At 51.5% G+C, this 23,986-nt stretch overlaps 1 protein-coding gene and 1 long non-coding RNA gene across 10 annotated transcripts in view; one reads left to right on the top strand and one right to left on the bottom strand.

Annotated features, from left to right (window-relative positions):
• The window catches only part of SMOX (spermine oxidase), a 39,452-nt gene extending 17,661 nt beyond the window's left edge, over positions 1 to 21,791 (top strand). For 2 of the 8 annotated variants that reach the window (XM_065522805.1, XM_074004828.1), the window contains exons 2-8: positions 8,846 to 9,079; positions 11,152 to 11,378; positions 16,146 to 16,319; positions 16,837 to 17,191; positions 17,837 to 17,997; positions 20,816 to 20,905; positions 21,335 to 21,791. In XM_065522805.1, coding sequence (XP_065378877.1) covers positions 8,872 to 9,079; positions 11,152 to 11,378; positions 16,146 to 16,319; positions 16,837 to 17,191; positions 17,837 to 17,997; positions 20,816 to 20,905; positions 21,335 to 21,472 — 1,353 coding nt within the window. In that variant the 5' untranslated portion in view covers positions 8,846 to 8,871 and the 3' untranslated portion in view covers positions 21,473 to 21,791. Of the gene's footprint in view, positions 1 to 8,845; positions 9,080 to 11,151; positions 11,379 to 16,145; positions 16,320 to 16,431; positions 17,192 to 17,836; positions 17,998 to 20,815; positions 20,906 to 21,334 lie in introns of all 8 variants that reach the window. The other 6 variants (XM_005568419.4, XM_065522804.1, XM_074004829.1 and 3 more) reach the window with 3 other exon arrangements.
• LOC123567121 (uncharacterized) lies at positions 4,423 to 6,437 on the bottom strand. Of its 2 annotated transcripts, XR_012419173.1 has the most exons (3): positions 6,239 to 6,437; positions 5,475 to 5,889; positions 4,423 to 4,730 (listed from the first exon to the last, which is right to left on the bottom strand). It is a non-coding gene; the product is annotated as an uncharacterized lncRNA (long non-coding RNA). The 2 variants fall into 2 exon arrangements; XR_006689813.3 differs by lacking the exon at positions 6,239 to 6,437 and having other exon boundaries at positions 5,475 to 6,033.
• Positions 21,792 to 23,986: the final 2,195 nt, after the last annotated feature.

Raw genomic sequence — 23,986 nt, 5'->3', positions numbered from 1 at the left:
GCTGAAGGTGGGACCTATAGGGTGGGGATTGGGATAAAGCTGCAGGGATGTGGCCTGGGGAAGGAATTGCAGTACCAGCCTCTGTTCTGGCCCATCTGTACCTGTGTCTCTCTCTGACTGACACTGTCATCAGGGCCCTCAGTGAGCTTTCTGCCCATCAGAAAGACCCTGCCCTTTGTCTGGCTTCTGTTTTTTGAGACAAAGTCTTGCTCTGTCTCCCAAGCTGGAGTGCAGTGGTGTGATCATGGTTCACTGTAGCCTTGACTTTCTAGACTGAAGCAATCCTCCTGCCTTGGCCTCCCAAAGTGCTGGGATTGCAGGTGTGAGCCAATGTAGCCACCCCCCAGCCTCTCTGGCTTCTTTCTGAGCTTTCTTCCCCTCCTCCACCCCCAATTAGGTTTCTAGTTGAGTAGTCTCCTGGGTCTGCCCCTACAGGGAGCTATAAAATCACCTTATGCCTCCCAGGCAAAAGGGTCCTGAAACAATGAACCTCGGTGGTGTGCAGGACACCAAGGGACACAGAGACGCCCCAAAGTGCTCACCTCTCCCGGGGGGCCCTCCTGCTTTTGCCTCCCAGTGCCTGTGGGGGCCGTGTCTTTGGCTCTGTCCCTCCATGCACTGAGCCAATGGCTGCCTCTCCTTGCAACACATGCCTGCCAAGGGCCCCTGGCTCCTTCTTCTCATCTGAAATTGGCTTACAAAGCCTTTTTAAAGTTGTGCTTTTAGGGACTTTATGATTTTAGGGAAGAAATGTGGGTAGCAATGACAATGTGCTTGGAGAGAAGTCTGGGTGCCAGGCAGGATGATGGAGCCCTTCCGTGGTTTTGGCCTGTGAGGGCCAGGGGACATTGCTGGGGGCGGGGGCTCTGCTGAAAGAGGCTCCCACAGCTTTTCCCTTTCGTGAGCTTGGAACTAGCTAATGGCCACCACCTCTGATGCCCCCTTCCCCTCAGCAGTGGGGAGGATGGTCAGACTGAGTCAGGATTGAGAGGCTCAGGCCGAGTCAGTATTGGGTTGGGGTTAGCCAGATACAGATGTGGGGTGCCTGCATGATGTCAGTGTCAAGGTCCAGCCTGATATTAGGGTTGGGGCCAAGGTGAAGGCTGGGTTCTAAGCTCAGATGAAGATTGGGGCTCTTCTATAAGTGAGACAGAGCTCTGGGCCCTAGGAAAGGTGACTTCTGTACTGGTCTCTTTGGGGATCTTTCTCCCTCTCCCACCCGCTCTGAGATGACCCTCACAGTGGCCACACCTTTTACCTGTGCTAATTTAATCGTCCTACAAAGTAGCTGTACCTATCCCCATTTTACAGATGGGAAAGCTTGAAGACCAAAGGAAGCCTTCAGATATCAGATAGGGCTGAGACAAGTGTGCAGTGGTGGGGTACAGAGGGTGCATCCTTGGAGTGAGTTCAGAGGTGTTGGCCAAATGGGGCCTGGAGAAGGGAAGACACTGGCCCAGGGGTCACCTGGCAAGGTAGAGATTGAGCTGGGGCCTGAACCCAGGTCTCCGGGCTCCTGGGCCAGTGTTCTCTCCCTCCCCTTGTGTTTCCTGGACTCATGGGCTGCCCCTGCTCTGTTCCCCACACCTGCCACCCCCTTCTCCCTCCGTGGCGGCCCAGCCTGGCCCAGCAGTCCTTTTACTTCCTGACTGGCCTGAGTGAGGAGGCTGGGGAGGGTCTGGCTGGGAGGAGTTGGGGCCCAGCCCCTCCCCGGTTGAGGGGTGGGAGGAGCCTCACCGCAGACACAGAGCCCCTTTGTCTGGGCCTTTGTGCAAAGCAGCTGGTCTGGGATTTCTGGGCGTTTTTACATTTGAAGAATAATTGCATTGTCTGGGGGGCCTCAAGAATCCAAATCCCTCCCCAGACTTCCAGGCAGTCCAAAGATGTGCCCCTGGAGCAGCTCCCCAGCTTCCCTCCCACTCCCTTTCCTCCTGTTAGAAACCTGAGAAAGAGCAGGGCGGGGGCGGGAGGCATGGGGAAACTGAGGTGGGGCTGCCCTTAGGGACTAGAAGTCTCCATTGGGAAGAGAGGTTTAAAGTCCCCAAGGCTGGTTGGGAAGGGGGCAAGTGAGCTGTCCCCTGCTGCCCAGGGCACCACAGTCCTGGACAGGTCTCATGAGCAGATGTGGGGTTGAAGGAGGGAGGAGGCTGCTGGTGGAAGGGCTGGGTATATTTTGGGGCACTTCAGCTGGTGGAGTCCTGGGTTCCAAGGGGAGCCAGGCAAAGTGAGCCAGGTGGGCTAACTTCCTGGGAGCCTCACTCTTCTTCTCTGGGAAATGGATTAGGAAATTCATCCTGGGGTGACCTTGAGAAAAAGGCAGGGCTCAGGCACACTTGGGAATAGCCTGTGTTCAGAGGGGGCCAGAGATGGGTAGGAGTTTTTTTTTCTCTCTCTCTCTCTCTCTCTCTCTCTTTTTTTTTTTTGAGAGGGAGTCTCACTCTGTCACCCAGGCTGGAGTGCAGTGGTGTGATCTTGACTCACTGCACTCTCTACCTCCCGGGTTCAAGTGATTCTCCTGCCTCAGCCTCCCGAGTAGCTGGGATTACAGGCACGCACCACCACACCCGGCTAATTTTTGTATTTTTAGTAGAGACAGGGTTTCACCATGTTGGCCAGGCTGGTCTCAAACTCCTGACTTCAAGTGATCCACCTGCCTCGGCCTCCCAAAGTACTGGGATTATAGGCGTGAGCCACCATGCCTGGTTCTCTCTCTCTCTTTTTAAAAGTAAAGCTTTATTTTAGTTTATTTTAGAGACAGGGTCTTGCTCTGTTGCCCAGACTAGAGTGCCATGGCGCTATCATAGCTCATTGCAACCTCAAACTTCCAGGCTCAAGCCATCCTTCGTCCTTGGTCTCCTGTGTAGCTGGGACTACAGACGCATTTCACCACAACTAGCTAATTTTTAAATTTTTTTTTTGTTTATGTTTCCGATAGTCTGAATATGTTTGCGATTTTTGATTTTTAGTAGAAACTAGGTCTCACTATGTTGTCCAGGCTGGTCTCTTAACTCCTGGGCTCAAGTGATCCTCCCACTTTGGCCTCCCAAAGTGCCAGGATTACAGGCATGAGCCACCTGTAACGGCTCTGACCACACCTGGCCAGATTTTTATGTCTTGTGAGGGGTGTCTTGGAAGGGTGTGGGGTACGGGAGGCTGGCCTCTCCTGGCACTGTTTTGTTTCAGTAACCACTCTTGGAGAGAGGCGTGATGTACTGATTTTTGGGTGATGCTGAGGTGGGCTTCAATGTTAAAGAAAGGGCACCGCACACCCAGCTGGGTGATTGAGTCCACTGTGGTTCACTCACAGGGCTTGGCTGTGCTCACCTTGGGCAGGGGCTCACCAGTCTAGCCTGGGACCTCAGCCCTGCTTTGTGGCTGTGGGGCTCCAACCTCATTCTTGAGATAATAGACAACAGAATTTCCTGGGGTGAGATGCCTGTGCTTTGGGGTAGGCTCGGGGGCAGGTGACAGTGCAGAACCAGTATGAGGGACTCACATTTCAAGGGTGTCTGTTGCTTCAGGAAACAGTAATGGAGCAGGCCTTGCTGGTGGTTCGAGCAGCACCCAGCCCTGAAATCACACAAGGGTGTGCATATGTTAAGAGAACCCAGAACCAGCTTCTCTGACGTGTATGAGGGAGGCTGTTTCCTGCAGGCCTTCAGGTGGGCTGGGCTGGGCTGGGGAGGCTCCCGGCTTTTGGTGAAGTTGGGGGTCTGTGTGTATGTTTCGGAGGGGGAGTTGTGAGTGAGAACTGAAGCTAGAAAGGCCAGCTGGGTCAAGAGGGCAAGGCTGACATGCAGAGATCTTCCCCAGGCCTGCTACATAGTAGGTACTCGGTGAATTGCTAAATTATATTCCCTGGTCAACGAGATGCCCAGCTGTGCTTATCCTTGGAGAGTGGGGCTGGGAGATTGAGACCTGCATAGGTGAGGCTCAGATAGAGGAGGGGGGTGGGAGGTGCTCCTGGGGCAGCTAGGGTGGAGGTGACAATGATTCAGGCTGTGGGGTTGCCATGGCTTGACCCGACAAATGATGAGGGTCTCCCACTAAGGGTGACTCCAGATTTGAGCCTAGGGACTGCTTGGTGGTCCTGTGATTTGACCTCAGTGAGGAAAGTGCCAGGAGTTGGGTGGTGCCCCCAGTTTAGTTCTGGCCACTTCCAAGGGGGGCTTGGCAGGGTCAAACGTTGGAGACCAGGACTAACACGTGTCTCTAGTATTTGGCCATTAGGAGGTTCTTGCTGGAATGTAAATTTCTTTACTTTTTTTTTTCTGAGACAGGGTCTCACTCTGTTGCCCAGGCTGGAGCACAGTGATGCGATCTCAGCTCACTGCAACTAGAGTGTAAATTTCTGAGGGTGTCAAAATGAAATTGGGGAGGATGTTCCAGGGATGGGATGAAGAAGTGGCAGTTCACACAAAGTTTGGTGGCTCATGCCCACTCTGGTCACCTGACCTCTGAGTCTTTATTCATCCGTCTTTGGCAACCCTGCCACAGGACGGGGCTTTTCTTCCCTCTTTTCCTCTCTCCATATCCTGCTACTTTCCTGTGTCCAATGTGGCTTCTTGGGACACTTCAGTCAGGGTGGTGGCGGCTCTGGACAGCTGGGGGAGGCGGAGTCCTGCAGGCTGGAGAACTGGCTGCACGGCATCTTGGATGAAATTGCCAGGGGACCAGGGGGTGCACTCGTGCCCTGGCTGGCCTGATTTCTTGATGCTCCCAGGCATTGCCTGCATGGGGACATGAAGAATTAACTCAAGGCGTGGGTGCAGGCACTGGGCAAGAGGCTTACACCCCCCCCTTTGCCATGGAAGCAGGAGCAAGAAGGCAAGTGTCTGTTGCCCGCCCTCCTCCTCTTCCCTGCCTGGCTGAGCCAGCACTTTTTTCTTCTCTCCTTTATCTGCTCAAAAAGTACAGGGTGTTCTGTTTCTCCTGTGCATACAGATCAAGGAGTGGATGTTATTTCTTTCTTTCTTTCCCCAAGGCGAGAGAAGGACAGGGCAGGCACCGAGGACCATTTAAGCGATTGTCCTTCCTCAATAAGGCAGTTTCTCATACATTAAAACAAAACAAAACAAACCCCAAAAGGGAAAGGAAACGATGACACAAACCAACAGAAAACAAGTTGCCCCTTACTGCCCCCACTCCCCACCAGGCGTTTAGCACACAGTAGGCGTCCTGGCTATGTTCTCTCTCTCCCTTTCGGTTGGACCCCAGGGTATGCTGGCTCCATGGGATGATTAAGTGATGTTAAGGACGCTGCTGTCCAGGGTGTGCTGGCTCCATGGGATGGTATTAGGGCCACAGGACAGACTCATTTCTCTGCCCTCTGTGGGCTGTGTAGGGGGCTCCTCTGGCTTCCTGGAGGCACTGGGGGTTGACAGGCTTATCTAGGACAGGGCCTGAGGAGGGACAGGACTGTGGGATTAGCTCTGAGGGTCAGGATACAGGGGACTCACATGGCCCCTGCTTACTTGCGTGGCATTCCATGTGCGATGTCTGTTTGAGTTCAAAGTCTCTGAGACCAGGTGCAGGGAGCTGGGGGTTCTTTCTGTGCTGATCTTGGAGGCTGCCTGCATTCACATTGTCCATTCCACAGCTTGTTCCAAAGACAGTCTGCTCACGGTGTAGCTTCCGCACTTGACAAATTATTTTTATGCACGAGGCCCTTGAAAATGTTGACAGTCTTGTGACATCCATGGAGGGTCTTATTTGACGGCCACAACAGAGCGGTGAGGACAAGCGGCCCATGCAAGGCTCTGGGAGCTGGGAAGGCAGGTAGCTGGCTAGGACGGCCCTGCTGGCACCGAGCGCTGTTCGCCTATCCTGGCTTCCCAAGGCTGGAGCTTATCTGGTCCCCTGGTTTTCAGAGGTGGTGCTCCAGGGAGCCTGGGGTGAGGGGGACCCGCAGTTTAATACCTGCTACACCCTGACCTCCATAGCAGCTTTTTAAGGGGTTCCACCAGTAAGGCGTGAGAGCCACTGCCGCCATGCCTTTCCGTAGTGGATAGGAGACTGTGTGGGGGGTTGCCTGGGGCAGTGCCGCCGGGCGGGTTGCGGCGCCACGTCAGTCCAGGGTGCGCAGGGTGGCGGCGTCCCCCTCGCAGCTGGCGCGGCCCCTCCGGAGCACGCCGCGTGTTTACCGACCTGACGCAGCGTCCCGGCCCGGCTGGCAGACATCCGGCAGCATCACCGCTGACCCTCCCCGCCCGCCCCATGCAGGCGGCCACATCCTTACCTCTAAATTTAGTCTGCAGGAAGGAGAACCTGGGGTAGGGTGGGGGAGGACTGGAGCCAGCCCTGATGCCTGTCCTCCTGGGAGGGAGGCAGGACATAGCATCTCTGGGGTGAGGGAGGAGAGGGACGGGAGTCAAGAGGACAGAGGCGGCGAGGAGGAAAGCGCCGAGCGGCCCTGCTCCCGGCGTGGCCTCATCCCCAGAGAAAGCGCGACACCCGCTGTCTGGGAAGGGGAGCGGGAGCCCTTGCCTCGGAACTGGAGGCTGCCCGGATGGGGCTCCGGGTCTCGGGCGCCACCTACCGGCCTTTTTGGGAACCGATTCTGCACAGAGTTGGCGGGCCTGGGTCTCAGGGAGCTCGGAGGACTTTTAGGGGCTGGAGGGTGGGCGGGGAGGGGGGTGGAGGGAGGATTCCAGTCCAGGCCCAGGTATTGCAAGGGTAGGTGGAATGGGCGGGGGCGGTGGGGGGGAGGCACAAAGAGCAGCTTCTCAGCCTGAGCGTATTTCGAAAAAAGCCTCCTTTGCTCACCCATGTCACTTAAGTCATGTTAAGGACGCTGCGGTTCAAAGCAGGATGGAAACCTCAGTGGTCAGACCCTGAAATGCATAGAGAAGAAAGTCAGTGTGGCAGCCTTTGACGGATTGATTGGAAGGCAGGAATGACTATCTTGTTAGTGAGGTGTATGTAGATATATACAGTGAATTACACATATCTCAAATGTGTAACTCAGCGAATCTTCATATGTGCACTGGGTACCCACTCTTCAGATTAAGATACTTATTCCCTCTACGTAAGAAAGTCCCCTCCTGCCCCCTTCAGTCATCTCCCTGCCTCCTAACCTCTCTTCTGACCTCTGGCTTCACAGATTGGGTTTGCCTCTTCCTGAGCTTCGTGGGAATGAGGTCATAGTCTGTGCCTTTTTGTGTCTGGCTTCTTTTGCTCAGTGTGTGGTTGAGGTGCATCTGTGTGGTTGGGAGTATCAGTAGTTGGGTTCTGTTTATTGCTGAAGAGTAGTGCGTGGTATGGATATGCTACTTACAGCACCGGATATGTATCTGTCCTCCTGCTGATAGACTTGTGGGGTGTTTTTATTTTCAGGCTGTTATGAATGTAGCTGCTGTGCACACTCTTTAACATGCGTCTTTGGTGGAATCTGCCCCCTTTCTGTTGGGTGTATGCTTTAGAGTGGGATTGCTATGTCATGGGAACAGTTATGCACAGCTTTATTAGGTACGGGTGACAGTGCCCCTTGTTTGCTGTCCGGCAGCCACCTTCCACCCACATTTGTTCCCTGTTAGATCCTGGATACTATTAGATTCTGCAACTGCTGCCACTTAAACCTCAGCAAAGACAGCTGGAATCGAAATTGCTTGAATCAGGGAAGGAACAGGGACAGCATCTGAGTTGAGTTGTTCCTCAGGGTGGCCCCCAGATACCTCCAAACCCTCCGGGTCATTCTAGGAAGAGAAACACAGCCTCTCCTAGCCCTGGGGCCAGATTTGGGGACCCCCTTGGTTTCCCAGCCATCAGCTCCCCTAATCTGGCGTCTCTGAGCAAACTGGTTTAGTGTAACTGTCAATTTCATGTCTGGCCTCTGGTGCCATGGGTCCTCTTGGTCCACTGTTTCCTGGGCTCCTTGCTGCTTTGTGGTGGCTGAGGGACTGGGTGGCTGGGAAAACAACCTACCCGGAATAGCAGGCTTGTTGGATGCAGGCCTCGTGGCACTTTCTTGGGGGAGGGCGGGACTATGTCCTGCCCACCAAATTGCCACTTCATTGAGGCTGTGAAAGACCAACAGAAAGCCAGAGACAAGAGAAGGGGCAAGGGAAAGAGAGAGTGCCAGGGAAAAGCCAGGCAAAGGAGGGAGAACAGAGGGTCCAGGGTTGTGTGTACATGTATCCTGGGGTCTGTGTGAGTATCCTGAGGTTTGTGTGAATATCTTGGGGTCCATGCAAGTATCTTCGGGTCCAGGCAAGTATCCTGGGGTCCAGTCAAGTATCCTGGGGTCCAGGCAAGTATCCTGGGGTCTGTGTATCCTGGGGCATCTGTGTGAGTATCTTTGGGTCCAGACAAGTATCCTGGGGTCTGTGTGAGCATCCTGGTATTGGCACCAGGTGGACCACAGCAGCTATGCCATGCTGAGCTGGTCCAGAATCAGCAGCCCCAAGCCCCAGTCTCTCCTGACTGTAGCCTTCTTGGTCATCTCCTCACTGGCCGCCTCTCATCTCTACTTTGGGGCCTGTGGTCAGGGAAGAAACAGTGCCTAACAAGTTTGGGGGTGGGATTGAGAATTTCAGGGGCTTAAGATGGGCTCCTAGGTCTCCTGCCTGCTGGTGGGGACCCAAAATGCATCCCTCCCTTACATTCTCCTTCCTTCCCTTTCTTCCTTTTTTCCTCCCTTCCTGCCGCCTTCTCTTATTTATTCTTCCCTCCCTCCCTGCCCCTTTGGAGGTGGCTCTTCTTGTCCAGGTCCTCAGAGAGGGAGGGAGAGGACTCCAGGTTCCACCACCTGCAACAGAGGGCAGAGTGTGATGGGAGCCCTGAGTGTCCCTTGGGGCAGGTGGGAAGTGAAGGCAGAGCCAGTAAGCTGTGCTACCTCCTCCTGCAGGTTCCTAGAAGGTGAGTGCGGACGGTATGCAAAGTTGTGAATCTAGTGGCGACAGTGCGGATGACCCTCTCAGTCGTGGCCTACGGAGAAGGGGACAGCCTCGTGTGGTGGTGATCGGCGCCGGCTTGGCTGGCCTGGCTGCAGCCAAAGCACTTCTCGAGCAGGGCTTCACGGATGTCACTGTGCTTGAGGCTTCCAGCCACATCGGAGGCCGTGTGCAGAGTGTGAAACTTGGTAAGTGCCACCCAGTCTAGCCAAGCCACCTCCCCAGGTCACCTTTAGTCTCCTAATTCCCGGCTCTGCCTGAAGTCTCATTATTTTAGCTTCTGGGATAAATGTTCCATCGTGCATCCTGCCTGGGCGTTTTCCAGAAGCTTCCTTTGCTCCTCGTGGCAGCCCTCTGAAGTGGGCATGGTAGGGCCCTGACTTTCACTTGTGGAGAATGCTGGCTATATTCTGACGTAGCGTTCACAGTGTTTAGGAGGGAGTGGACATCCACGCTCTCTTGGTACTGAGTGGGCCAGTTTCTATTTCACGTGCAGAAGTGAAATTGTTCTGCAAGGCCCTAGTAGTCGTTAACTTTTGATTGTGAGTTAGTCTATCATGACTGAGAGCTAGCCCTGCAGCAGTAGGATCCTGGGTTAGCAGAGGTGAAAGGGGATTTTGGGTCTCCATGTGTGTGATGGGCAGGTCTTGGGATTATCTGGGAAGTGGATCTGTCCAGGTTGCAGAGCAGTGAGGACCCTGGAGAAAGCAGCCAGGTAAGAGACTTGCCTTAGGGGTGGGCAGACTTTGCCAGGGGTCTCAGAGAGTGGGGAAATTGCCCGAAATCCCCCGGTCAGGGCTTCCCAACCGGGGGGTGGGGGGTGGTGAGATCTGACCAACGAGGGGTTGGGTGGGTAGGAACCATGAAAATGACCCAGTGAGACCACACATGGCCTGGAATGTGTGGCTACACTGGTCCTCTAGAGGATTTTTTTTTTTTTTTTTTTGAGACAGTCTTGCTGTGTCACCCAGGCTGGAGTGCCGTGGCATGATCTTGGTTCACTGCAACCTCCGCCTCCGGGGTTCAGGAGATTCTCCAGCCTCAGCCTCCTGAGTAGCTGGGATTACAGGTGTGTGCCACCGTACCTGGCTAATTTTTGTATTTTTAGTACAGATGGGCGTTTCACCATGTTGGCCAGGCTGGTCTTGAACTCCTGACCTCAGGTGATCCGCCTGCCTCGGCCTCTTTTAGGAACTTTGATCACATTAAGTGCCTTCCCCTACAGCATTTCCTGCAAGGCATAACCAAAGTTGTCCCTTTTCCCCTGGCACACACAACAGTGTCTGGCAGGGAAACAGACTCCGCCTTCTCATGGGAGGAATGGCAAAGTCACGTTGCAAAAGTGGTGTGTGTACAAAGATAGGAGGAATCATTGTGACTATCTTGGCAAAAAATGTACCACATATATCTTGAAGCAGGCCTGCAAAAACAAAACAAAACACACCCCCCAACATTTCTATTTTCCTGTCATCGTTTCAACTTCCCTGGGAGCTAGGTAGGGATGGAGATGAATGGGAGGAGACAGTTTCTGCAGCATCAGAAGAAGAAACTGCGGCCCAGGCACAGAGGCAACTTGCCTCAGAGTATATGGTACCTTGGCTGGGAATGGGGTAGTGGACCTCGTTCCCAGGTCATCCCAACTTGGACCCAGGAGATGTCCCCTGCCCCAGTCCGGCTCTCAGGGTTTTTTGTACTGCGCCAAAGGATGTAGAGGGCTTCACTTTCCCTGGAAGTGTGCTTTAGATTGCTTTATGGGTGAATCTTGCCAACTGGGATGTTTGGCCTTCTCTCCTGCCCCATGTTGAATTTGGAGGGGACCATTTTCTGTCTGGGAAGTGCTTTAGATCTTGGAGCCACTGGGGATGTTGAAGAATTGAAAAAAGCCCAGGTGGGGACCCTCAGGTGCCCACAGTGCTGCTCCCAGGTGAGGAGGCACCAGTGAGGAAGTGGGGTCTGGTATCTGGTATTACCTGAGAAAAAGGTGGGACTGAAAAAGAAGAGCCTTCTAACTGGTCCAGTAAGGCGACTCTGGGACAAATCACAGAGTCATCCAAGGTGGCAGTTATGTTAGCTATAAGGTGTTTTTCGGTGGGAACTTTTCACTGAGGACCTTTGTTGTTTGCCAGCAGTGGGAGTTCAATCTCTTTCCTGCCCTGTTGTAGGGCTGGAAAGACCCTCTTGGAGGAAGGAGGGGGAAGCCGTGCTGGCCTTCTCTGGAGAAGTCCCTAAGCCTCTAAGGGCCTGTTGTTGTCACCCTCAGGACACGCCACCTTTGAGCTGGGAGCCACCTGGATCCATGGCTCCCATGGGAACCCTATCTATCATCTAGCAGAAGCCAGCGGCCTCCTGGAAGAGACAACCGATGGGGAACGCAGCGTGGGCCGCATCAGCCTCTATTCCAAGAATGGCGTGGCCTGCTACCTTACCAACCACGGCCGCAGGATCCCCAAGGACGTGGTTGAGGAATTCAGCGATTTATACAACGAGGTGAGGTGTGAGCAGAGTAGCTGGGCATGAGGGCATGGGGAGACCTGGGAGGTCTGTGATTCTGGTCATGTCTCTGCACACTCCCTGGGCCCTGCATTTGGAAAACCAGGATAATGTGAGGGTAAATGAAGATATTGAGTGGGAAAGTACTAGCCAAGAGATTATTGATACGTGTGATTAAATATTCCTTTACAAAGTCCTTAAACATTTTTTGTTAGATTTATTACTAGGTATGTGGGGGTCGTGTTGATGGTTGTTGCTGTTGTTGTTTTTGGATACTCTTATAAGTAGTAGTTTTTTTTCTTTTTGGGACGGAGTTTCGCTCTGTCGCCCAGGCTGGAGTGCAGTGGTGTGATCTCAGCTTACTGCAACCTCTGCCTTCTGGGTTCAAGCAATTCTCCTGCCTCTGCCTCCCGAGTAAGTAGCTGGGATTACAGGCGTGCGCCGCCACGCCTGGCTAATTTTTGTATTTTTAGTAGAGACAGGGTTTCACTGTGTTGGCCAGACTGGTTTTGAACTCCTGACCTCGTGATCTGCCTGCCTTGGCCTCCCAAAGTGCTGGGATTACAGGTGTGAGCCACCACACCTGGCCATAAATAGTAATTTTTAAAAACTTTATTTTCTAATTGTTTCTGATATATAGAAATATAATTGATTTTTATATATTGATTTGTTACATTGCTAAATTATTTTTAATTCTAATAATATATCTATTATGTTAATTATATTAATTTATATTCTAATAATATTTTGGAATTTATGTATAGAACTCTACACAAAAAATGAGAATTTTGTCTTTTTTTCCTTTCTGGTCCTTAGACCAGTATTTATCCAATAGAACTTTCCACAGTGACGGTGATGTTTTAGACCTGCCCTATGCAGTGTGGCAGTCACTAGCCACATTTGGCTCTTGAGCACTTGAAATGACGCAAGTAAAACCGAGGAACTGAATATTTAATTTTGTTGTTGTTGTTGTTTATTTTTGAGATGGAGTCTCGCTCTGTCGCCCAGGCTGGAGTGCAGTGGCACAATCTCAGCTCACTGCAACCTCTACCTCTCTAGTTCAAGCGATTCTCCTGCCTCAGCCTCCTGAGTAGCTGGGATTACAGGCATGCAACACCACGCCCAGCTAATCTTTGTATTTTTAGTAGAGACAGAGTTTCACCATGTTGTTCAGGTTGGTCTCGAACTCCTGACTTCATGATCTGCCCCCTTGGCCTCCCAAAGTGCTGGGATTACAGATGTGAGCCACTGTACCCGGCCTAATTTCTTAATTTTAAATTGCTACAGGTGTCTAGTAGCTGCTGTGTTGGATAGCACAGCTGTAGACAGTTTTATTTTTTTCTTGCCTTACTGCACGGGTTAGTATCTCAGTAAAGTGTTGGATAGAAGTGGCAATGGCACACATCCTTGTTTTATTCAGATTTAAAAAAAATTATTAATATTGTTAGTATTCTTTAGCTGTGTGAACTGCACTGAACAAGCAAAGTAATGTGTAGGCCCTGTCATCTGATAGCTTGTCATTTATGGTGTAATGATCCTTCACTCCAGGTCAGTAATTTGGCCAGCAAACACCTATTGTGCATTTTCTTTTCTTTCTTTCTTTCCTTCTTTGTTTCTTTTCCTTCTTTCTTTCTTTTCTTTCTTTTTTTTGAGATGGCGTTTTGCTCTCGTTGTCCAGACTGGAGTGCAATGGCACGATCTCGGCTCACCACAACCTCCGCCTCTCAGGTTCAAGTGGTTCTCCTGCCTCAGCCTCTGAGTAGCTGGGATTACAGGCATGCACCACCATGCCCAGCTAATTTTGTATGTTTAGTAGAAACGGGGTTTCTCCGTGTTGGTCAGGCTGGTCTCAAACTCCTGACCTCAGGTGATCAGCCTCCCAAAGTGCTGGGATTTACAAGCGGGAGCCACCGCGCCCAGCCTATTGTGCATTTTCTAATCTCTTGGGCATGAGAAAGGAGACATGACCCTTGCTTTGGGGTGGTCCCTGCTCTATGGAGGACAGGCACACTCGGTGTCTTGTGTGTGTGCACCAACAAGGTACGTTGTGTGCAGTCCATTGTATTGTGCATTCTCACTCATGTGCCAAGAGACTGAATTGTTAATGGGTCAGATAAGAACTAGTATTCTTCAAAGTAGACCTCTCCGGTCTGCTGGAAATCAGCCCCAGCCTGATTCCCAGGTTATTGTGAGTGATTCAAACATGGATGCCTTTTGAAAATGACTTTCAGGGCCCATGGTTTGTTTTTTCAAATGTGTTTAAAAGTAGATCATCATCAGATTCTGCAGGTGGGTTTGATTTTTGAAAGTCAAGAGTGTGCATTGTGAATATGGGGTGGATATGGTGGATTATCATCTAGGTGGTGATGTTTTGAGTCAAAAGGATAAGGCATGATGATGATGTCAAGATTTCTTTGTGTGGCTTTTAACCAATCCTAGAGGCCATTCTGAGGAGGTGTGCTCTAAGCACGTGAAGCCTTGCCTCAATGTGGCTTCATAATAAATATGCAGCCCCCCAAAGATGATGACTCTGAAGAGCCACTCATTTGAATGTATTTTATTTATTAGCAAATAAATGAGTTTGTGCAATAGTATCATCTAGAGCTTAGTTTCTGGAGTAAGACTGCCTTGATCAAATACCAGTTCTACCATTTATTAGCTGTGGAATCTTGAGCAGGTTATTGAACCTCTCTGAGCCTTACTTTCCTCTTCTGTAAAATGGGCATGGTGGTACCTACCTCATAGTATTATGAGGATTGAATGAGATCCAATGATAAATGCTTAATGAGAATTGGGGTGAGTATTATTAGCTGACACAGACGTGTCCCATTTTCCTTGGGTCACATTGGGAAGGTGTCAGATAATCCAGGAGATGAGACTGTGCCATATGGCACACCCATGTGCAGTGAAGGCTGTCGTAGTTGGTGGCTGATACAAAGAGTCATGTCGATGGACTAAATTTGTTACTCCTCAGCTGGGCGTTTTGGCCTCTAGTTAACATAAGCTAAGGACTGGCTACCATGTTGCTTATTGCCCAAGGGAAAAACCCAGGGAGGAGGAGGCAAATTGAAACCCTGACCCTTGGCAGTGGTCCTGGGTGAAGAATTTGCTGAGGACTCCAGCTAAGGCTAACCACTCAGCATCTCCTGATTGCAGGGAGGCAAGACAAAACAATTTCCCTCACTTTCTTCTTTATAATTTAGTCTCCAGAGATAAGTTTAATTCATGTCTGTGTCTCAGGTGGAGGCCTTCCCCTTGAGTGAGATGGTGGTGGTGGAGGGTGGTGGACATCACTGCGCTTTGCCATCTTCCTTCACCCTGTGGCCCCAGGGCTGGGGGACAGGGCAGACACCATTCCCAGACATGTGTGCTGACCACACTCACTTTAGGAAGGGAAACAAACCATTCATCAGCTCAGCCACAGAGGCCCGGCCAAGGAGCCTCCATTAGCTGGTGTCCTGGGAATGACAGCTGTGGGCATGTGATCCTGCTGCCTTTTTGCTCAGCCCTCCAGCGATGCCAGGGCCTTGGATCAAGTCCAGAGTTCTTGGAATGACTCTCAGTCCTTTATGCCCTGGACCCTGCCTGCCTTTCTAAAGTCGGCTCTCAGATCCTCTCTCCTTCCTGCCCCCTCCAGCAAAACCACACTCCTTCAGGATTCCTGACTGCTTCTCCATCTTTGAGGTTGCTGTTCCCTCTGCCTGAAATGCTTTTCTTCCCCCTCCTGCTCCACCCTGGCTGTCTCCCAGCTGCCCATGGTTGTCTGTGTTGACCTCACAGCCCCGGGTTCTTTCATATCACGGCAGCCCAATGGTGGACTGTCTCCCCACCTGGAGTGAGGATAGGGGCAGGGACTGTTTCGCCCACATCACAAGCTGTGTCCTGTGCAGAGTTCAGTAAATGTTGAGTAAATGTTGCTTCTGGGGATCCCAGGACTGCCCCTGGACTGCCTTACTTCCTTCAGAGAGTTCTGCCTGGTGCTTAGTGGGGGCTGTAGATGAGGCAGGTACGGGGGTGGGCGGGCAGTCAGACCCCTTTCCAAGCGACTGATCATCGTTACCTGTTGATGAGGTGTGGGCTGGAGTTCTTGCTGAAATGTGCCTGTGAAATGCATCTTCCTTCCTTGGCACACTGGGGCCTCCTGAGACCCTGGCTTTTGTGTTCCTGTCTTCCCCACTTCCTTACTCATGGTTGAGGCCTGAAGCAAAGGGGGTACTTTGTACGGACCTGCACAGGCCCAGGGAGGTGTCTCCATACTTCAGGGGCCCTTCTGCTGGCCAGGCCACAGCTCCAGACTGCCCTCTTGGGAGTGGGCAAAGCAGACACACTTGGGCAGGGGTGGCAGGGAAAGTACATGTATGGCTCTTGGAGCAGGTAAATGTGTGCAAATGCCCATCCTCCAGTGGGAGGTAGAGCCCATGGAGGCCCATGCAGAGTCCATGAGGGGTGGCTTCTTTCCCACAGACTGTATGGGCACCAAATGTTTCACATCGTCCTAAGCGAGGGCCCGGCAAGAAAGCCTCCAGGGCCCATCTCACCTCCCCAACAGGCCATAGGCGAGGAGGTGGCTGCCCAGGGCCTTGGCTGTTGGTGCAGTCCTGATGCAGCATTGAGTGCAACATCAGATCCCTAAGGGACAGAGACCAGGGGCTCAGTGCATCCAGGGGACACCTGGGAACTGGTGGGTTTGAGTTGGGAGCCTTCTGTTTGAGATGGAGGTGTGATGAGGTGTTTTCAGTCTCTCTCATGGGGTCTCTCTGGCAGGTCTATAACTTGACCCAGGAGTTCTTCCGGCACGATAAACCAGTCAATGCTGAAAGTCAAAATAGCGTGGGGGTGTTCACCCGAGAGGAGGTGCGTAACCGCATCAGGAATGACCCTGATGACCCAGAGGCCACCAAGCGCCTGAAGCTCGCCATGATCCAGCAGTACCTGAAGGTATCTTGAGGAAGACGGATTCTGGGGGCGTCTGGGTCTGAGGAGGGCTGCGCTGCTCCTACCCCTGCCCAACCCTGGCGGTCACCTGGCTTCTCCTTGGGTCTTCCCGCAGGTGGAGAGCTGTGAGAGCAGCTCACACAGCATGGACGAGGTGTCCCTGAGCGCCTTCGGGGAGTGGACCGAGATCCCGGGCGCTCACCACATCATCCCCTCAGGCTTCATGCGGGTTGTGGAGCTGCTGGCGGAGGGCATCCCTGCCCACGTCATCCAGCTAGGGAAACCTGTCCGCTGCATTCACTGGGACCAGGCCTCAGCCCGCCCCAGAGGCCCTGAGATTGAGCCCCGGGGTGAGGGCGACCATAATCACGACACTGGGGAGGGTAGCCAGGGGGGAGAGGAGCCCCAGGGGCGCAGGTGGGATGAGGATGAGCAGTGGCCGGTGGTGGTGGAGTGCGAGGACTGTGAGCTGATCCCAGCGGACCACGTGATTGTGACCGTGTCGCTGGGTGTGCTGAAGAGGCAGTACACCAGTTTCTTCCGGCCAGGCCTGCCCACAGAGAAGGTGGCTGCCATCCACCGCCTGGGCATTGGCACCACCGACAAGATCTTTCTGGAATTCGAGGAGCCCTTCTGGGGCCCCGAGTGCAACAGCCTACAGTTTGTGTGGGAGGACGAGGCGGAGAGCCGCACCCTCACCTACCCATCTGAGCTCTGGTACCGCAAGATCTGCGGCTTTGATGTCCTCTACCCGCCTGAGCGCTATGGCCATGTGCTGAGCGGCTGGATCTGCGGGGAGGAGGCCCTCGTCATGGAGAAGTGTGATGACGAGGCAGTGGCCGAGATCTGCACAGAGATGCTGCGTCAGTTCACAGGTGTGCCATGTGCCCCACGACCCGCTTCCCCCACGCCACTTCTTCCTCACCTGCCCTCCTCTGGTGGACCCGTGGCAGCTCTCTCCTCCCCAGACTGTGAAGCTCGGATGCTGTGCCCCACGGGAGCGCCACTGCAGGGTGCCACATTCAGCCAAAGGCTCTTCAATTGCTGACAGTTTAGAACTTGAAACACTCAGAATTATGGGCGCTGTGTCTCTTCCCTCTTTCTGAGGGCTAATGGTAAAACTCTCAAACATCACTGCCCATTGTGCTCTGTTGCTAAGAGTTGGATTTGTATTTTACTCTCTGAGCCTTTCAGCTGAACATTTTTCACCCACTATTCCAGGAGGGCCTCACAAGAACCCCCGACATTAGGCAGGGAAACATGATTATCTGTCCCTTCTTTTCAGATAGATAGGAAAAGTAAGGTGGAGTGTTTTGCTGGGGGTCACAGGAGGTGCCGAGTGGGTACACAGCTCGAGCCCCAGCCTCCCTCCTTCCTCCTCTATCCTCCGTGCCTACCCCTGTCAGCCTGGTCCTCCTGGAGCCCTGGAGGTGGGGTGGGGGATTGTCCATTTGGGGTCATCTTCTGTATGCAGCCATTTCTTATTCTCCCTCCCCTTGGCTTTTCTGACTCCCCATCAGGGAACCCCAACATTCCAAAACCTCGGCGAATCCTGCGCTCGGCCTGGGGCAGCAACCCCTACTTCCGCGGCTCCTATTCATACACGCAGGTGGGCTCCAGTGGGGCGGATGTGGAGAAGCTGGCCAAGCCCCTGCCGTACACGGAGAGCTCGAAGACAGCGGTAAGCGGAGGCGTTTGGGGTGAGGAGGGGAGTTGTGGGTGTATTTCGTATGTGTGTCTGGTCCAGGGTGAGGAGGGCTACGGTAGTGTTCACTAAGGGGTGCTCAGGTGAGGCAGGGATGGAGGGTGGAGTAGCTTCTGTAATGAGAGAGAACACAAGGAGAAAAGTGTGCACTTAATATCTGGAAGAAAAAATGGAATCAAATTGAAACTTAAAGTGTTTTCTTGATATTATGAAAACTGAGCTATTCCGTGCTGTGCTGGCCAATATGGTAGCTATCACTCAATTTAGATTAATTAATTAAAATTTAATTAAATTAATTAAAATTTAATTAAATTTAAGATTAATTAAAATTTAATTAAAATTTAAGTTATTTTTTTTTCTTTTTTTGAGACAGGGTCTTGCTCTGTCTACACTTCAGACTGGGGTGTAGTGGTACAATCACAGCTCACTGCAGCCTTGACCTCCCAGGCTCAAGTGATCCTCCCACCTCAGCCTCCCAAGTAGCTGGGACCACAGGCATGCTGGCAAGCCGCCACATCCAGCTAATTTTTGTATTTTTTTGGGTAGAGACAGGGTTTCATCATCCTGCTAGGCTGGTCTTGAACTCCTGGGCTCAAGCTAGCCTCCCGCCTCAACCTCCTGAAGTGCTAGGATTATAGGAATGAGCCACCACACTTGGCCAATATAGTAAAGTTTTTGTTCCTTGGTTGCACTAGTCGCATAGCCACATGTGGCTAGAGGCTCCATAGTAAATTATATAGTGATAGAACATTTCCAGCATCATGGCATGTCCTATTGGACAGCACTGATTCAATGGAAATGTTTTCCCAATATATTTTAGAAAATAAAGTTTAGATTACTGATGTTCTCCACAATTATGCCAGCTGTACAGTAAAAAAAAAAAAAAAAAAAAAAAAAAATCTGAAATATATATTTTTGCTCCCATAAAGTGGATTTTGAATTTCCCCCATCAAGTAGACACACACAGTAAATGTTAAAACTCAACAGAGTTATATTTAAAACAATTATTTGGTATAATTGGTGAAGAAGAGTTCAGTCAACCAGCATCTACTGTGCCTGCCCAACTGTGCTCAGAGGGAAAGAGAAAAGGACTGGTGTTTAAAGAAAGAGAGATCCTCAGAAAGGCCCTTTCTGCTGCCACAGCCATCCTGCTAAAAAGCAAATCTCTTTTCACTTGCATCAGTTAGGACTAGTGCATGTAACAAAAAGCAAAGCAAAGCAAACACACCTGTGACTTAAACAAGGAAAACCAAAAGGAAATCTGGAGGCAGGCAGCAGGATCCCGTATCATTAGCACCTGGCTCTCATCTTCAAGACCATCTTGTGGTCCAAGAGGGCTGCAGAAGCTCCAGTTCTCACATCTGCATCTGAGGCTGGAAGGAGGAGGAAAGGCAGATGGCAAGAAGGGAACCCTTGGAGCTGAGTCAGCTGTGTCTCTAAGCAACAGTGGACTTTAATGCTTATTGGCCAGAACATAGTCACATGACTGCACCTAGCTGCTAGAGAGGCTGGGTAGTATCATATTTATTCTGGGTGGCAATGGACCCAGTTAAAAATCAGGACTTTGTTATTGAGGAGAAAGAGGAGAATGGGTGGATGTGGGAGTAGGCAGCTTGTACCCTGACACAGTATACAGCACCCCTTTCAGTGTAACAGCCTCTGTGGGCTCCTTGGTGGTGGGATAGGGCCTCACTACTCAGGGTAGCTAGATCAGTACCAGCCTCACCTGGGAGCTGGTTAGAAATGCAGACTCTCAGCCTGGCCAACATGGCGAAACCCTGTCTCTACTAAAAATACAAAATTAGCCACGCATGGTGGTGCACACCTGTAGTTCTAGCTACTCAGGAGGCTGAGGCATGAGAATTGCTTGAACCCGGGAGGCGGAGGTTGCAGTGAGCGGAGATCATGCCATTGCACTCCAGCCTGGGTGTCAGAGCGAGACCCTGTCTCAAAACAAAAAAACAAAAAACAACAACCCCTGCCACCTCAAACACACACACACAAATAAATAAATAAAAAGCAATGCAGACTCTCAGCCCACCCCAGACCTGCTGGATTAAAAACTCTGCATTCTGGCCAGGGATGCAGGCTCCTGCCTATAATCCCAGCACTATGGGAGGCTGAAGTGGGAGGATGGCTTGAGCTCAGGAGTTCAAGACCAGCCTGGGCAGAAAAGTAAAACCTCCATCTCTACAAAAAATTAAAAAAAAAAAAAAATTAGCCAGATGTGGTGGTGTGTGCTTGTAGTCCCAGCTACTTAGGAAGCTTAGGTGGGAGGATTACTTGAGCCCAGGAGGCCAAGGCTGCAGTGAGCTGTGATACTGCACTCCAACCGGAGCAATAGAGTGAGACACTGTCTCAAAAATAATAAATAAAAACTGCATTTTATCAGGATCCACAGCTGGTGCCTTGCACACTGAATTTGAGAGGAACCAGGATAAAGTCTAAATGCAAACTTGGGGTCCAAGAACTTGTACCTTGCCTAGACCTCACCTAGACAGCCTGCTTTCTCAGGGCTGAGCCCTGGCTGTGCCAAAATTCTCACTGTCCCCTGAGCAAGGCCTGCTTTCGTACATTTTTGCCCCCACCTTTCTCTCTGTCCGAAATGTCCTTTGCCTGTCCGTTCACTCAGCATCTTCTGAGAACCAGTTCAAAGGTCCTGTCCTCTGGGAAGCTTTGTGGGATCCCCTGACACTGGGCCTCTTTTCTGGGCTTTTGGCACCACGTGCAAACCCCATTCCATCACGTATGATGCTGTTTAGTAACTGGGTTTCATGTCTGGCTTCCTCACCAGCATGGAAGCTCCACAAAGCAGCAGCCTGGTCACCTTTTCTCTTCCAAGTGCCCAGAACAGCCCCTGGATGCTAACAGGGGCGCCGTAAAGGTTTGTCAAATTACCACCGACTTTATTGAGTGCTTTGTTCTTCCAGGTTCTAAGTGCTTTAGATACATGATTTCCCTTAATCCTTACAACCACCCTCCGAAGTAGGTGGTGTAAACCCATTTGGCAGATGAGAAAAGCAAGGCTTAGGGAGGTTAAACCACCTGCCTCAAGTTCACAAGTAAGAGGCACAAAGAGCATTTGAGACTGCAGAGCCAGGACTCCTAATGGCCGCAAGACAGGCAGAGCCGAGGGAAGAAGCAGGGGAAAGTGGCCAGATAGGATGGGCAGCTCTTCATCCTGTGGAAGCAGCAGCACCTGTGTCTCAGAGCCTCTCTAATTTGTCATTGGGATGGGGGGTTCTGGTGGAGAGGGGTGGCCTCGTGGCCTCTGCTGCTCCTCCACCCTGACCTCCCTATCGCCGCCCCCCAGCCCATGCAGGTGCTGTTTTCCGGTGAGGCCACCCACCGCAAGTACTATTCCACTACCCACGGTGCTCTGCTCTCTGGCCAGCGTGAGGCTGCCCGCCTCATCGAGATGTACCGAGACCTCTTCCAGCAGGGGACCTGAGGGCTGTCCTTGCTGCCGAGAAGAGCCACTAACTTGTGACCTCCAGCCCGCCCCTTGCTGCCATGTGCTCCTGCCTTCCTGATCCTCTGTAGAAAGGATTTTTATCTTCTTTAGAGCTAGCTGCCCTGACTGCCTTCAGACCCGGCCCTGTAGCTTTTCTTTTTCTCCAGGCCGGGCCATGAGCAGGTGGGCTGTTGGGTTACCTCTGTGCTGGATCCTGTGCCCCCCTTGCCTACCCTCTGTCCCGCCTTGTTATTGTAAGTGCCTTCAATACTTTGCATTTTGGGATAATAAAAGAGGCTCCCTCCCCTGCCCCTCAGCTTCTCTCTGGTTTTCTCAGCCTCTGTGTATGTGTGTGTGTGTTTATTTCTGTCACACCCCCTTTGAGTGAGAAGAAGGTGGGGGAGCCCTGGCCTGGCTGTGTCTCCAGAGGGAAGGTGCTGCTTTTACTGGAAGGGGTGTCCCCTCCCCACATCTGTTGGGGTGTTTACCTTCCTGCCAGTAAGGCCCCTCAGGAATACAGGCCTCTCACTGTCCACCTTCAGGTCTGGCCTGAGTCTGCCTGCTGGCCCTTTTTTTGCTGGACTTCTCTGAGTTTAATTGAGTGACACGCTGCCTGGAGTAAAGGAGTTCTGTGGGAGGGACCCCAGCAGTGGCGGCTCCATGCCAAGCCTAGGTATGTTCATTGTTGTCTTTTTTTTTTTTTTTTTAAGACAGAGCCTTGCTCTGTCGCCCAGGCTGGGGTGCAATGGCGCAATCTCGGCTCACTGCAACCTCCGCCTCCTGGGTTCAAGCAATTCTCTGCCTCAGCCTCCTGAGTAGCTGGGATTACAGGTGTCTGCCACCATGCCTGGATAATTTTTGTATTTTTCGTAGAGATGGAGTTTTGTCATGTTGGCCAGGCTGGTCTCGAACTCCTGACCTCAGGTGATCCACCCACCTTGGCCTCCCAAAGTGCTGGGATTATAGGCGTGAGCTATCGCGCCTGGTCTGTTCATTGTTAATTAGTGTCACCTGGCCACTGGGCTGTGGGTCTGGCCCCTGGGGTGGCCTCTTTTTGAACATCTGGGCAGGTGATCATTCTGGGCTTTATTTTTTTGGCAGGAGGAATATCCTAAGGCCTGCTATTTATTGGGGGATAGATTTTTCTTCTCTTCAGCTGGGTTCAGTGCTTCCAACACTTTGGGAGGCCAAGGTGGGAGGATCGCTTGAGCCCAGGAGTCTGAGGCTGCAGTAAGCCATGAATGTACCACTGCACTCCAGCTTGGGTGACAGAGTGAGACCCTGTCTCAGAAAAATAAAAGAAGGTGTTATTTGTAATCCTTTACATGTAAGCTGTCAAGCTTCTCAGTATTAAGGAATAATTCACACACCAAATATAAAGTGATCAATACTTTCCTTTACATACTAGGCATCTAGAAAAGCATCCTAGGCTGGACATGGTGGCTCATGCTTGTAATCCCAGCACTTTGGGAGGCTGAGGCAGGAGGATCGCTTGAGCGTGGGAGCTTGAAACCAGCCTGGGCAACACAGTGATACCCCATCTCTACAGGTGTCTCTAAAAAAAAGAAAAACTTCTTTTTCTTCTCTTTTTGCTGAGTAAAAAGACACACCTACCCCCTTACGTATACTCACCCACATATATAGGTACACATATCTACATATACTCACCACTACACCTTACACATAACCCACATGGCATATACAGGTACACACACCTATATACACTCACTCTACACCCTACACATATACCCATCTACATACACACACAGAACCTTAAAGAACAGTCATTTTGTTACTCCACATTTCTAGTGATGAAATTTGAATCCAGATCCACATGGATCTGTCCATGTGGTTTAAGCCCAAAAGCTATATAAGAATACACTAAAATGTCCCCATTCACACTATCCCCAGTCATCTTAAAGAAGAGTTAGTCATTTTGTTATCCTAGATTTCTAGTGATGAAATTTGAATTCTATAGAGTTGAAGGGGTGGGGTGATGGGGAGAAGTTATGAAGAGCCAGGTAGGCCCCCCTGGTCTAATTCCATGTGAGCTTAGGTCAGGTCCCCTCCATGGACATTTAGGGCCCTGCCCTTGATAGGACATGACATCACCTTCCTCCTCTCAGGTGATTGATTGATTGATTGAGATAGCATCTCACTCTGTTGCTCAGGCTGGAGTACAGTGGTGCGATCATGGCTCACTGCAGCCTCAGACTCCTGGGCTTAAATGATCCTCCTTCCTCAGGAGTAGCTGGGACTACAGGCATGTGCCACCATGCATGGCTAATTTTAATTTTGATTTTTTCATAGAGACAGTGTCTTGTTATATTGCCCAGGCTGGTAGGTTGTGATGGAGATGTCTAACACACAGACACACCTACACACATGCTTACCTACATCCACTTACACACACATACCTACGTGCACAAACCTTGCAGACATTTTGCTTTGCCAGGGTTGATCCACCAGAAATCTTCATGGAGCTTATATCAAGGGATTCATACCCACCTG

The sequence above is a fragment of the Macaca fascicularis genome, chromosome 10 (assembly GCF_037993035.2).
Source record: "Macaca fascicularis isolate 582-1 chromosome 10, T2T-MFA8v1.1".
NCBI classification, from domain to species: Eukaryota; Metazoa; Chordata; class Mammalia; order Primates; family Cercopithecidae; genus Macaca; species Macaca fascicularis.
The sequence above is the reverse complement of the archived record's forward strand: the minus strand, read 5'-3'. Positions and strand labels throughout refer to the sequence as shown.